General features: G+C 36.5%; 1 protein-coding gene and 1 pseudogene across 1 annotated transcript; one reads left to right on the plus strand and one right to left on the minus strand.

The window, feature by feature from the left end:
* Positions 1 to 963: 963 nt before the first annotated feature.
* LOC137238285 (tRNA (adenine(58)-N(1))-methyltransferase non-catalytic subunit TRM6-like) lies at positions 964 to 1,960 on the minus strand (annotated as a pseudogene).
* Positions 1,961 to 7,887: 5,927 nt separating this feature from the next.
* LOC137239233 (putative nuclease HARBI1) lies at positions 7,888 to 9,799 on the plus strand. Its single transcript, XM_067764284.1, has 3 exons — positions 7,888 to 8,396; positions 8,458 to 8,605; positions 8,662 to 9,799. The coding sequence occupies exons 1-3, from the start codon at positions 7,975 to 7,977 to the stop codon at positions 9,181 to 9,183; spliced, it is 1,092 nt and encodes a 363-aa protein (XP_067620385.1). The 5' UTR covers positions 7,888 to 7,974; the 3' UTR covers positions 9,184 to 9,799.
* The last annotated feature ends 4,295 nt before the right edge of the window (positions 9,800 to 14,094 follow it).

Genomic DNA, 14,094 nt, shown 5'->3' on the forward strand with positions numbered 1-14,094 from the left:
AAATGCCATCAGCACCCAGATAAATTGCGGTTTAAATCAATACCCCCACCATAGAACAGTACTCGTAGCGCTAGACCTATCAAAAACTTTTGATACGGTCAACCATGGCACGTTACTGCAAGACCTGGAAGGGTCTACCCTTCCCCCATGTCTTAAAAGGTGGACCGCAAATTATCTGGGTGGTCGGCAGGCATCGGTGCAATTTAGAAACGAAACATCAAAACCAAGAAGAGTTAAACAAGGGGTGCTACAGGGTGGTGTCCTATCCCCTCTTTTGTTTAATTTCTACATATCTAAGCTACCTTCACCACCAGAAGGAGTTACTATAGTTTCATACGCCGATGACTACACAATAATTGCCACAGACCCAGGCCCACAGATCGATGAGCTGTGCAACAGAATAAGCGGCTACCTCCCTGATCTCTCCAGTTTTTTCGCCTCGCGAAAGCTGGCATTATCACCGAATAAATATTCCGCGACCTTATTTACAACATGCACGTCCTAAATGTCGACCATTTTGAACATCCACGTCGATGGCACTACGCTTCCGACTGTCCTACACCCCAAAATCTTGGGTGTGACATTTGATCAGGATCTACATTTTGGTGAGCACGCAGCCGCAATTGTTCCGAAAATCTAGAGCCGTAATAAAATCCGCAAATCCCTTGCTACTCGATACAATCATAAAACGTAGGCCTGGCACTAAAGAGTAACCAACTATGCTTTGTATTTAGTTTTTGCAACCATTCTTTTTAGGTAAGGGTAATCGCTATGTTAATTGGATGTGGCTGGAAAAGGGTACACCCAAATTGTGTGAATGTGGATTTTATTTCCAATTAAAGGAAGTAAAACCAATTTAAAAAGAATTACAGCGAAAGTCAACTTAAAACCGTGGTATATATTCGTCCCATATATTATTAATTTGAATATAATTGTTTACACATTCTAAATAAACTAAGAATGTTAGCCTTTGTTATAACCAGTCAAGAGGTAACCACTATTACCATTCATATTTACTTCAGGATGTGTGCGATTGGGCAATATTTGATAGTAACGTAGCCAATTTCAAGTAAAATCCAAATTTGTGACATTAGAGTTGGTTTTCAGCTCTACATACAAGTCCATTAACAATTCCTTGCTAAGACTGTACAACACTATTGGGTGTGAAGGTTTTACAAAGTGTAATAAAGCTTGCATGATGTTACTTGGGTGTTCCTTTGCTGCTATGAAAAGTGCATCGAAATTGACGCGCATTAACTCACATGCACGCCGGTTTTCTATCTGCAATTTCTGCGCCGGCGCTGCTGGAACTGTTGCAGATGGGTTATTTGTTTCGCTATAATCGCCGGTGCTGTCGCTATTAGAGGACGCTGCTGTTGTTGTAACAGTGCTTGATGTTGCGCCCGAAGTTGCTGCAGAAAAAAAAGAGTTAAGTTATTACAGCTAGCAAGGTTTTACTGTGCTGCAATGGCGAAAACCTGTCCGAGGTTTTTGAGCATACAAATTTAGGTCGTTCTGTAAACAAGACCAGAAAGGCTTTGGAGAATTCTCCAAGTGTTTTTGGCAATATTTTTATACAGATCAAGCCTGTCTAATCGTTTATTCAATGTTACTTACCCGCATCATCTTCGCTTAGTTTCTGCTTTTTACTGCTTGGCTCTCTTTCTTCAATGGGTGTACTTGGCTCAGTTGCGGCCTCGGGCACCTGTTGATCCTTCCCTTGATAGTATTCTCGCAGCACCGAATAAAAATTTACCGATATACAACGTTGTAGTTGCTCTTGCATTGCTTGCTTCTGTGGCACATTACGTGGATGCATGTGCACAAGTGTCGCTTCAGTGTTAGCGCCAATTGAATTCAGAAATCTTGCAGGTAGCAGACCACTTGTACCACTCTCATACATTAAATAACTACCAAACCCGCTTACACCCGCATATGAGATGTTATTATTTTTATTACAATTTTATTAAAAGTTGCCAATACGCAGCTGATAGCCGTAACTGACAATACTTCAAATGGATTGGGTTGCGTGAAATTAAAGAGTAGCAAAAAATACTACTATTTATAAAACAGCTGATAGGGTTGTTGTATGTCAATTTCGTTAAGTAACTAAGTTGGTGAAACCGAAAACAAACTAAGCCGCAAATCTGGACTAACTTAAGTTGCAACTAAGTTTTACACGCCACCCAGTGAATTTGAAGTATTGTCAGTTACGGTGTCAGTTGGTTTTGGTAATTTTTTAATTTGTTTAAAAATAAAAGTGCAATATGTCCCGGAAATGCACTTTTAATGCATCTGAAACCAACAAATTATTAGAAATGTGTGCAAATATGCGGGAATAATCGAAGGAAAAAAAACCGATTGCATCAGCGTAAAAGATAAAGACGATGCTTGGGAGAAAATTGCGCAGGAGTTCAACGCAAGTAACGATATTTATCGTGAAAGCAAAGAACTAAAAAAAAAATATAAAAATGTTAAATTTGCTGCAAAAAACAAGGCAGCTGAAGAGCGTAGGGCGGTTTATGGCACTGGCGGCGGTCCTGCTACACCGCAGACTTTGTCAGGTGTGGAGGAGAGGATGTTGTCCATGTTAAATGGCAAAGAGATGGAGGGTATTCCGAATACTGCCGATTCAGATGCCCTTAATGAAGATATTTATGGTAAATTGCCTAAAATTTTTATGTAGTTGTTTGAGTACTGATTTAGACTTTTCCAGCGGATAAAAACGAGGAACTTCCACAGCCGAATGTAGAAACGCCTGTACCCGGTCCTGACACACTGCGGAAGAAGACGAGCACACCACTGTGGACACCTCAAAAACAGTGTGACAAAAATGCTAAATACACGTCCTGGGAGCATTTGGCTTCAATTAAAATTAAATGGACAGTAGCCAAATTGCAGGCAGAGGTTTCTTTGGCGAAGAAGTAAGAAGAGAGGGTGGAGCTTCAAATGAAGTTTATGCGTGAGAGGCATGAGATAGACATTCTCCAATGCAGGGAGCGGCAAGCGGTTGAGATGGAGATATTAAATTTTAAGTGAAAGTCGCGCCATCACGTTAATTATACTTGCTTTTTTATTTTAAATTGGTGAATTGAGTTTAGTTAAGTTGCAGATGCTCAATGTAGGAAAAGCTCACTTGGAAATCATGAAAGGTTCGTTGTGATATCACTAAAGACCACAGTTAAAACTTAAAGTTCGAAACTTTAAAGCATAAAATGAGATAGAAGTAGTTTAACTATTTTACCTTTATATTAAAAGTCCAACGACATGGACGACTATTGGAGACGACACGTCATAACTTGACAAAATAATTAACTTCAAATATCAAATCAATTTAAGAAATCAAAAAAAATGCCTTTTAGATAATTGAATGATGTAAAGTCAAAAATCAATAAATCAATTAGCAATAACATAAAGAGATCTCATAGATGTAATTTAAGAAACTAAGTCTACAAGACTGTAAATAAATAAATAAATAAATAATACGTATGCGAAGTACTAATTTATCTGCATTATCGTCATTGGAAATACAATTCAGTCACCAAAAACAGCACTAATCCTTTCAGCAATTTGTTCCTTGGTTAATTTTTTATCTGTTATATGTACGTTTACGATCCAATTCAATACGTAATAGCCATGGTGAAATGCGTGTTGGGTCAAAATCAGGCATTTCATAGTAAACATTCACGAATTCTTGATCCTCTGAAATCGCAGTTCGCTGTGGATCGGGATCATAGTAAATGGCCGTGTTAGATATTACTTTACGCAATGTGGTGTGTTCTAAACGGCACAGCACATTCTTTGCTTTCTCAGCATATCGTGCAGCACCGCCTCTGAGGAAAACAATTAGTGAGGAAGCCTTTGGTTTTTTTTTGAAATGTTACGTTCTTCGATGATACACCAGCAAAATGGAAAGTGTTGAGTGTCATCTACAATGCAAATAAAAAAATAAGTAAGACAAATATTTATCAACACATCATAATTACGCACTCGGTATACTCGGTAGGCGATTTCTTAGGAGAACCACCTGTTTTCTCACGAGCATATTTTAGTATACGATTGACTTGATTTTCAAAAGTTTGACGCAAAGTATTACCTGTAAGTGAACAATAAGTTTAAGAGATAAAAAGAAAATGTATTACACGTGAGATAACGCACCAGGTGTTGGTCCAATCCATGTTGTGCGCTTTTTGAATAACGTTAATGACATCATCTTTGGTTTTATTAATTGACATCTGCATTATAAGTTTGAGGATCACCAATTGTATCAACAATGTCGATACTGTGAACTTCCAATAACAACCAATTGTTAATAACAGCCTGAATATTACCGTAGAAACGGCCAGCAATTTTAATTTGCCCAGGTATTATATGTATATTCATTACCATCAAAATCAGCATTATATGCTGATGTGCATGACAAATTCATACGGAATGTTGACCAAGGCAGCACTTTGACACGATGTCCCATCATACTCATTTTATATAGTGTAGGTTGACGATTGAAAATAACTAAATCATCATCGCGTAAATGTCTTTCGACTTTGTGCCACATTGTAAATGCAAATCTGAAGGTTAAGGATGGAAACGCAAATCTATACGCTTACCATAATCACGTACAATATATTTAGCGGCAGGATATTGACTAACTCTTGCATGCGATCGATATTGAATGGGGTAACCAATTCTTAAAATGTTAAATTTTGTGCAATTGAACGTGGCACACCGACTTGATCGATACGCAAATTTGGATCTGCTGTTATGACTGTACGTGCTGAGAAATCTTTTACCCATCAAATTACCACGTATACGCCCTTCCTTACCTTTCAAACGTGCTTTAATCGCTTTTAGTAGCTTTTAGTAGACATATCTGCCACGAAAGAATTGAGTTCACGTGGTAGCGTTGGTGTTTTCCAGTTAGCTTTAATAGAATGGATCTGTGAAGCAATAATACAATTTATTTTAAAAAGAAAATACAGAAATGTATTTCTACTTACGTTCTCGTTTAGGAATATCAAAGGCTTTTGTTGACTTTAATAGTATTTTCATTATCGAGCTGCTGTTGTTTGTGATAGGCCGCAATGCCATCGAATATAGTGTTGTTATCAATCGGTTGCTGGAAGTTTTTCAGTTTTTGAAATGTTGGCGCGTTGTACTAAATTTGGTTCGGTAACCATTATGCTGAAAATATCGATATCACCTTGACGGGTAACATTTGGATGCAGAATTTTCTCTTCCACTAAATATGTTCGCTCATGGCCATGGGTGACTACCATTGAAAATATGTATTAAAAATTTTGTTTCGCATTAAAGGATTTATGAATATGCTATGCAAGCAAAATATACTTTAATATTGCCTTATTATTGCAAGTTATTATGAAGTTATAGCCGAGCAAAGTATGTATCAAATATTGTTCTTCTGGTATGGTCATTTCGAGATCGCTCATAGTTTGAGCGATTTGGCGGGGCTGTTAAAACATTAATTACAGCATCGTTAACTTCAGGTGAAAGTTGTGGTACTGATTTATCATTAAAGCAAATGCAAATATTATGCAATACTGCTGTTCCTACAATAATGTAAGGAACTCTAGTGACTTTCATTCGAATGCCCATTGATAGCACAGGAAATCTACGTTTCCACACACCATATGAGCGCTCGACGCAATTACGTGTTCTGATATGCGACTCATTATACAAATTTTCTGCTCTATTTGTACAATTTGAAAGAGGTGTCAACACGACGCTCGAGTTTTCATAGCCACTATCAGCAACAATTAGGCCATTCTGGAACTCCCTATTTTCAAGCCGATAGGAAATGCGTGAATTCCGAAAAATTCTTGAATCATGCACAGATCCTGGCCAACTGCTGTTCCTACAATATTGTAAGGAACTCTAGTGACTTTCATTCGAATGCCCATTGATAGCACAGGAAATCTACGTTTCCACACACCATATGAGCGCTCGACGCAATTACGTGTTCTGATATGCGACTCATTATACAAATTTTCTGCTCTATTTGTACAATTTGAAAGAGGTGTCAACACGACGCTCGAGTTTTCATAGCCACTCTCAGCAACAATTAGGCCATTCTGGAACTCCCTATTTTCAAGCCGATAGGAAATGCGTGAATTCCGAAAAATTCTTGAATCATGCACAGATCCTGGCCATCGAGCTACAATATCCAATATTTTCATTTTGCTGTCGAATATTGTCTGCACATTGAAAGAAAAAAACCCTATTCTATTTCGAAAGACTTCACCATCATCACCACCTGTATATAAATTAATGTTGTTGTTGTTGTAGCAGTGCTTCGCCCCATCCAATAGGTGAGACCGATCACAAATTGTCATCAATGTCCTCTAACGGGAGTCCAAGGAAACTTGCTGTTTCAACAGAGGTGGACCCTAATGAGAGGGTTGTTAAAGGCGTTGGTTCCAAGAGGGGAGAAGAAGACGGGGCGGGTGCTTATGTTCGGCATTTCATGAGGGGAAGCGGCCGTATGAGCTGGTGGCGCCGTGGGGCGTGGCTTGTTGAGCAGCAGAGCTGCTGGAAGGTAGTGAGGGGCCCTGAGGCGTAGACTACGGGGCGCCCTTAGGGTTCGACACCTTCCTTCCCGGAGCAGGAGAGTATGGCGCAGTCCCGCTGCAGGTAACAATCTATATGTGGGGTTGACTGTTAATACGCGTCCAAAAATATTGAAATAACTGCAAATATCTGCGAACTGAGATAACATTTTTTTTTCCGCCTTCGGATTATTATTTTCGAGATTAATACGCGCCTTTTGATACCTCTCTCGATATTTTTGGTAGCGTATTAGCAGTCGACCCCTCAACTAGATGTTTACTCCGCTGCAAGGATCTGCTGGGAGGATGACAATTTGTGGGAGGGACGCAACAAATTAAATGGGATTACACTGAAATGACAGCCGGACAGAACCGGCTGCCTTGGGAAGCGTTTATAAATTAATATAGAGATATTTTTTTCCAATTACTATTCACGCATATTCACCTGTCCAGTCCATTGCCCCAATTACACGGGGAAAATTTGCCTTTTCTTTAAAAGCAGCCTGTGTTTCCAAGCGCTCCTGTTCCGTTTGAGGAAATTTCACAAAATCTGGTCGCAAGGATGCTAGATGGTAGGAAACTAGCGAAATTGCACGTGAGGCAGTTGCTTTTGAAACTCCGGAAAGGTCTGCCACAATTTGCTGAAAAGATCCTGAAGCATAGAACCGGAGTATGATGAAAAACATTTGATGTGGCTGCATTGCGCTGTTGCTGTAAACGAAGAAGTAATTTAGGGCAACATTTATAAAATATGATGTACACTTACCGTGCTCCAAGATAAATTGCGTCTTCTATTAAAGAAAAAACAAACCAAGCAGCATCTTTGCACATACGACATCGTTCGCGAAAGTCAACATCATCATAATAATGAAAAAAGTCAGGACGCTCTTTAATTTTTCTTTTTCGTCGAAGCACGATTACCTGCATAGCTTCAAAGTCGCAATCACTTTCGCCAGAATCTCGAAGATCCATTAAATTTTTTACAAATTTTCCACCGAGAATACAAATAAAATAAACCACTTCAGAGAAATTGCAGATGTCAACAATAGCGGGGTTGCTATATTTGCATAATGAAATAAGTATAAATAGTGCCATTTAATTCGACTCAAAATTTGTACTACAGCAACACTGTTGAAAGTCGAGAATAAGCCAGCTAACAGGTAGACTAATTTGCGACTTAGCTAAGCATTGGTGGTGAAACAGAAAAATTAAAAAATATGACTTACAGGCCTATTCTGTGCACTTGACAAATTCACCATCTTGCTTATTTGTCAAGTTTGATTATTTATCAAGTATTTTCTATTCTATATAAAAAGCTCTTTGGTTGACAAGTTGTCAATATCTTAAACCCTCTTGACAATTCAAATTTGCGCTAAAAATTACATTATTGCGTGTTTGTGTCTGAATTAAAATGGAAGAAGACTTATTACTTTTGCTGTTATTGTGTGAAGATGAGGAAAATGAGGAAAATAGAGATCGCTCGAGGTACTTAAAATCCCTGAGAGATGCCAGCAATCCATTTGCCTTAAGTGAAAATGTGTTCGTTCAACATTTCCGTTTGACCCGTTCTTTGTGCCGTCGCCTTATTGATGACTTGGAACCGCACGATGATCAACAAACCTCCTTGCCAATAACGATCCGTATTCTATCGGTATTGAACTTCTTTGCTAATGGATCGTACCAAACATGCGTGGGCAACAATTACACTATGCCTATGAGCCAGGCTTCTTTTTCCAGAAGTTTGAAATCTGTGGCAAACCTAATTGTGAGAGTTAAGGGCAGTGAAATCGAGTCTCCTCGCACAGTCGAAGAAGAGAATATTGTTAAAACAGGGTATGCGTGCTAATTAAATTTTTCAGATAAATCTATAACGAAAATCTTTGTACTATTTAAGGTTTTTCCGGAAATTCGGCATAAAAAGTACAATAGGTGCAATTGATTGCACCCACATTGCCATTGTTGCTCCGCCTTCAAACAATGTGGAGCGTCCGTTAAGCCAATACCTAAACCGAAAAGGCTACTACAGCATTAATGTTGAAGCGGTATTTTCTGCTTTTGTTAAAAATATTTACAATTTATTAAATTTAATTATTTTAAGGTATGCGATCATCGCTTGCGTTTTACATTTCTAAATGCCAACTTTCCAGGAGCGACACATGACTCAGGCATATGGGCAACGTCTGACCTACGCGAGTATTTGATACGCAAGCATAACGCCAGTTCTACTTCCAACCAAAGGGAATCATGGCTCATTGGAGATCAAGGATACCCTTTGGAACCATGGCTTCTCACACCAGTTGCAAACCCAAGTACCACGAAAGAACGGAAGTTTAATAAGATACATGCATCTGGAAGAAATTGTATAGAAAGAGGATTTGGTGTTGTGAAGTCGCGTTTTAGGTGCTTGCTTAAGCATCGAGTGCTACATTATTCTCACGAAACAGCTGCTGTTATTATTACGAGCTGCGTCATATTGCACAACATCATGGCAAAAGCTGGTATGGCAGAGGACGTAGATATCGTTGAAGATGATCATGAATTCGAAAGTGATCCAAATGACTCTACTCAGTACACCCGCGAGGGAGAGAGAACACGGTCTAGATACATATCAACTCTTTAAAAAACTGCACATGTAAATATTTCATTTCCCAAATAAAAAGCATAATATTACTCATAGCTAAAAATGTCCTTTTCGACTCTATATTTTTGAAAGTAGGGATACAATCACCGAGAGCTTTAGGTTCATGGTTTGCAAATGTTACTCCAGTGTAGAAGAAATTTGGACGTCTCTAAAGAACACACAAACAAAACCTTATGGGCGTGCATAGCCCTTCATTAAAGGACGTTTATATTTAAAAAATTTACTTGCGTGTATCTATCGAAGGGGAAGGGGTCAATCCCTAATCATTTCAGCTCCTTATTATTTTGCCCCTTCACCTCTCCTTTTTTCTTTTTTGTTCGCTTTTACCAATTGTTTTTGTCAATAATGTCAAACAAAGTAATTGACAATAAACAAAAATCCAGCATTATCAGTGATTTGCACCAGATGGCGCAACACTGAATAAATAAAGCTGGTAAAAAGGAATAGAAGTAGCAAATTTGCCAGTCAAACAAACCACCGCTGTATAGCTAAATGGTTAGCACAGCATGCCTAAAGCGTACTGATGATGAAGGCTTAGCACCTTTCGAAATGGATCTATCTGCGCAGCTATGGCAGGTTGTCTGAAAAATTGTCTACTTACTATTCCAAAAACAAAATACAATTTTTCAAATTTAGAAAAATTAAAAAATAACAATAATTATCATTGGAAAAAAATTATTGTTCTGGCCTTGAGCTCGAATCGAACCTTGAATCGTTCGCTTTTACCTTCTCATATCGTCCTTCACTTTTTTATCTTAACTTTTTCTATCTTCATTCATATATCTACCCCTATCACAATCCGTAATCCTAATCATATAGACACACACAAGATTTTTATATGTACATAAATATGTATGTATTCTATAATAAATTTTATTTATAAAAACAAAAGAAAAGAATTACATAAATGTAACAACAGAAATAATTAATTTCAATAGCTCTCACAGGCAAACTAAAAATTTAAAAATAAAAATAAAGTTATATATGTAGCTTAGTGAAATAATCTAGAATATAAAGTTTGACTTTAGTAACTTTTTATTATGTTTTATTTTATTTCGTTTAATTCATTTTATTTTATGGTATTTGAGTTTTTTATATATTATTTAATTTATTTTAAAATATTAAATTTATTTTGTTATAATTCTCATTTATTTTATCTTATTTTTTACAATTTTTCTTATTTTATTTCATTTTTTATTATATTATTTTATTTGATTACAATTTTTATTATTTTATTTCATTTTTCATTATTCTATCTTATTTGATTACAATTTTTCTTATTTTATTTCATTTTTTATTATACTATCTTATTTGATTACAATTTAATTATTTTATTTCATTTTTCATTATTCTATCTTATTTGATTACAATTTTTATTATTTTATTTCATTTTTCATTATACTATCTTATTTGATTACAATTTTTATTATTTTATTTCATATTACAGTTTTTCTTGTTTATTTCATTTCATTTAATTTTACTTTACATTATTTTACCATACTATTTTTTTATGATTTCAATTTTTTAATTTTGATTGGAAAATAAAAGTCCTTGGTAAAACAATACTGTAAAGGCACTAAAATATGGGTATTTGTTATATATGCATAACTTTTATTTTCCAATTGAAATTTGTTTTCCAATTGAAATAAAATAAACGATAAATAACTAGTTATTACTAGCAATTTGTATAATAAAATAAAATATTATTAGCAGTCCCTGACTTTAACATGTGTATAGAGAAGTTTTACGGACTATTATTATATTAACTAGCATATTTTTATAAGGAATTCAGTCTTTGGTTCAATTATAATTAAAGAAAATTACTAGTCCGTAAAACTTCTCTATTCTTAAGTTTAATTTGGTTTTAAAACTTTGACTAGTTCAGTGAAGCAGCTCGTTAAAGTTCTGATAGTTGTGATAGCTTGGATCGTTTCACGATGCTCCTGACGCTGTTCCTCTTCTCTTCTTTCCCGTCGTTCTTCAAAACTATTCCGTTTGCTAATATTGCTCATTAGAGTACTTATAAGTTAGCTTCGTTCTGCGCGAGACATACGGACTGAGCTTCCATTCAAAACTCCAGCATTCTTGAAGGAAAAAATTTCAGTTTAAAAGTGTCCGATCTATGTACATATTTGTATATTAGGGAGGCCAAAAAAATTATTTTCGTTATTTTATTGGTATACGGAAAAGGAAGTATGTATACTGATCCAATATTAGTTTTTAATATTAACGGGACAAAAATCCCATAGCAGTTTTTCCTTTACTTCTATGAACATCATTACATCGACGTGCCATACGAAAACTAACAAAAGAAATTTTGTGTCTGACAAAACTAATAATTTCATTTTATGTCTGAAGAAAACTAACTACCTAAAAGTGTTAGTTTTCGTCTGACAAAAAAATAAAATTGCTAGTTTTCGTCAGTCACAAGTCGAAAATGTTAGTTTTTGCAGAAAGTATAACGCTCTACAACAAATATTGTCGAGCGTTCAATTTCGAGAAAATATATGTATGTATAAACCAATCCAAGAAAAGGAAAACCATATTTTTGCCCCACCCTAATATATATGAATTACTTACTTCAGTCTCTGGCTCAAGAGGTGTCATACCAGGCATCGATGGTTCGAAACTTGCTGATTCAGCATTAGTCTCCGGCGATGATGGGCTCCACATTGCTACAAATAAGTCTGATGCATGGTTTTGCTGCGGCAAAATCGTTGGCGAATTCGAAGGACTCATCGCAAGAATACGGCTTGGAGATTGTGTATCACTCTCAGCTGGTGACGGACTCTGGAATATGGACGATGTTCTTGCTGGTAGTTCTTGTGGTGGCGAGTTCAGTCCACTACCGTTCAGTCCTAAACCGGCCCCATCAACCGCTAATAAGCCAAAAGTAGCCAAAGCGCGATCTTCGAACTCATTAAGTGATTTGCATTGTGGACCACCACCAGTAACCCTTTGGCTCATTTTTATACGTCGTGCACGTGTACGTAAGTGGCTCTTCCATACTCCAAGCGTCTGTATGTAAAAAAATTATACGCAAAGCCATTAACTAATTTGGTTACATTTTACAAGACGGTTCAATGCTTATTATTGATCAAAAATGATGTTGGTACCAAAAGACGCGCCTTGACTCCAGTATCAATAATCCGAAAGTGGAAATTGAAAATATTATACATATATATTATACATATAAGTTATTGCCAAAAAATCCAAAAATTAGAAAAGGTCGGTCTAAAACCGGGGTGTAATCCATACTTTGGTAAAAGTCTAGTTGAGGGGTCGACTGCTAATACGCGTCCAAAAATATCGAGAGAAGTGGCAAAAGACGCGTATTAATCTCGAGAACAATAATCCGAAGGCGGAAAAGAAACATTTTATCTCTGTCCGGAGATATTTACAGTTGACTATCACTATTTTTAATTTTTTTTGTGGGTACAACACAATAACAACCACATGAAAATCGCCAAATTCAACTGTAAATATCTCCGGACAGAGATAAAATTTTTCCTTTCCGCCTTCGGATTATTGTTCTCGAGATTAATACGCGTCTTTTGACACTTCTCGATATTTTTTGACGCGTATTAGCAGTCAACCCCGCAACTAGACTATCACTATTATTTATAAGCGCGGCCGAAGGCCGCCAACGCAGAAAGGTGTTATGCGCAAAAATAATATGGATTCTATCCACGGTTTCGGAGGTACCCGCGGGTCTTTTTTCGGTTTTTCGATAATACCTTTTGAACGAATTAAAATTAGCCATACTTTTTATGTATGCTTGTAAATATCTCTTCACACAAATATATTTTTTAATTTCCGCTCTCGCATTATTGATTCTGCGGTCAAGACGCGTCTTTTGATACAAACATCGAAAATTCTTGATCTATATTAAGCATTGAACCGTCTTGTAAATGGTACCACTAATTTTGCACTACAACTTACTTCCTTCCATTTTTCTGCAGAACGTGTTGGTCCTCTTAAGGCGTTTAGCTCCTCTGCCAGTTGAGCCCATAGAGAGCGCATTTGTTGCGGTGACCTAGGGTTATTTTTTCCTGACCCCATTTCAGGGTTAGCACTATAAAAAACACGTAGTGCTCCAACTGTTCGCGCGTAGCACGATCGCACTTTGATTTTCTATAAAAGAAATACAATATAACTAAAATATAATGAAAAATAATAAAATACTTACGTTTCTGCAGACTCCATTTAACAATTGTTCGCGCTAAACAGCTGTTTTGTGTTTACAATACTTAGTTCACCACTGTGTGGGGAAAAGCATACGCATAAGAGCTTTTTAGAGTTGTCAACTTACGCACAGAATAACAAAATTTATCAAGTTGATAAAAATCTTGATTATTTATCAACTTATTGACAATTTGTCAAATGCACAGAATAGGGCCGTTAACTAAGTTAAGTCGAGTTGGTGAAACCGGGCCTAAATTTCCTAAATTTATTTCTATATATTTTGTTTTCCTATCATAACTAATTTTTTGTTTTTCCTTAGCCTGTTTTACTAATTTATATGCTCTATCTTGCGCTATTTGTAACCAATACTTAATTTCTTTGCCGTAAGCCTCATAATTGAATAGTGGGCTTACAGTATATTCTCTTAAAAATTCGTAAGTCTGGGGTTGTTTGGCAAATACTAATTCGTATGGACAATAATTATGAACTGTAGATGGGGTAGTATTGTAACAATACGCAAAATACTTAAGATATTCATCCCAATCGTTTTTGTCAATGGATATGTAGGAACGTACATATTCATTGAATGTTCTATGACTACGTTGAACTGTGCCTAAAGTTTGATGGTGGTAAGATGTTGATGTTTTATGGTTTATTTTTAGAAGCTTGCATAATCCCTCAAATAAGCTATTTTTATATTCGCTT

The sequence above is a fragment of the Eurosta solidaginis genome, chromosome 1 (assembly GCF_040869045.1).
Source record: "Eurosta solidaginis isolate ZX-2024a chromosome 1, ASM4086904v1, whole genome shotgun sequence".
Taxonomy (NCBI): domain Eukaryota; kingdom Metazoa; phylum Arthropoda; class Insecta; order Diptera; family Tephritidae; genus Eurosta; species Eurosta solidaginis.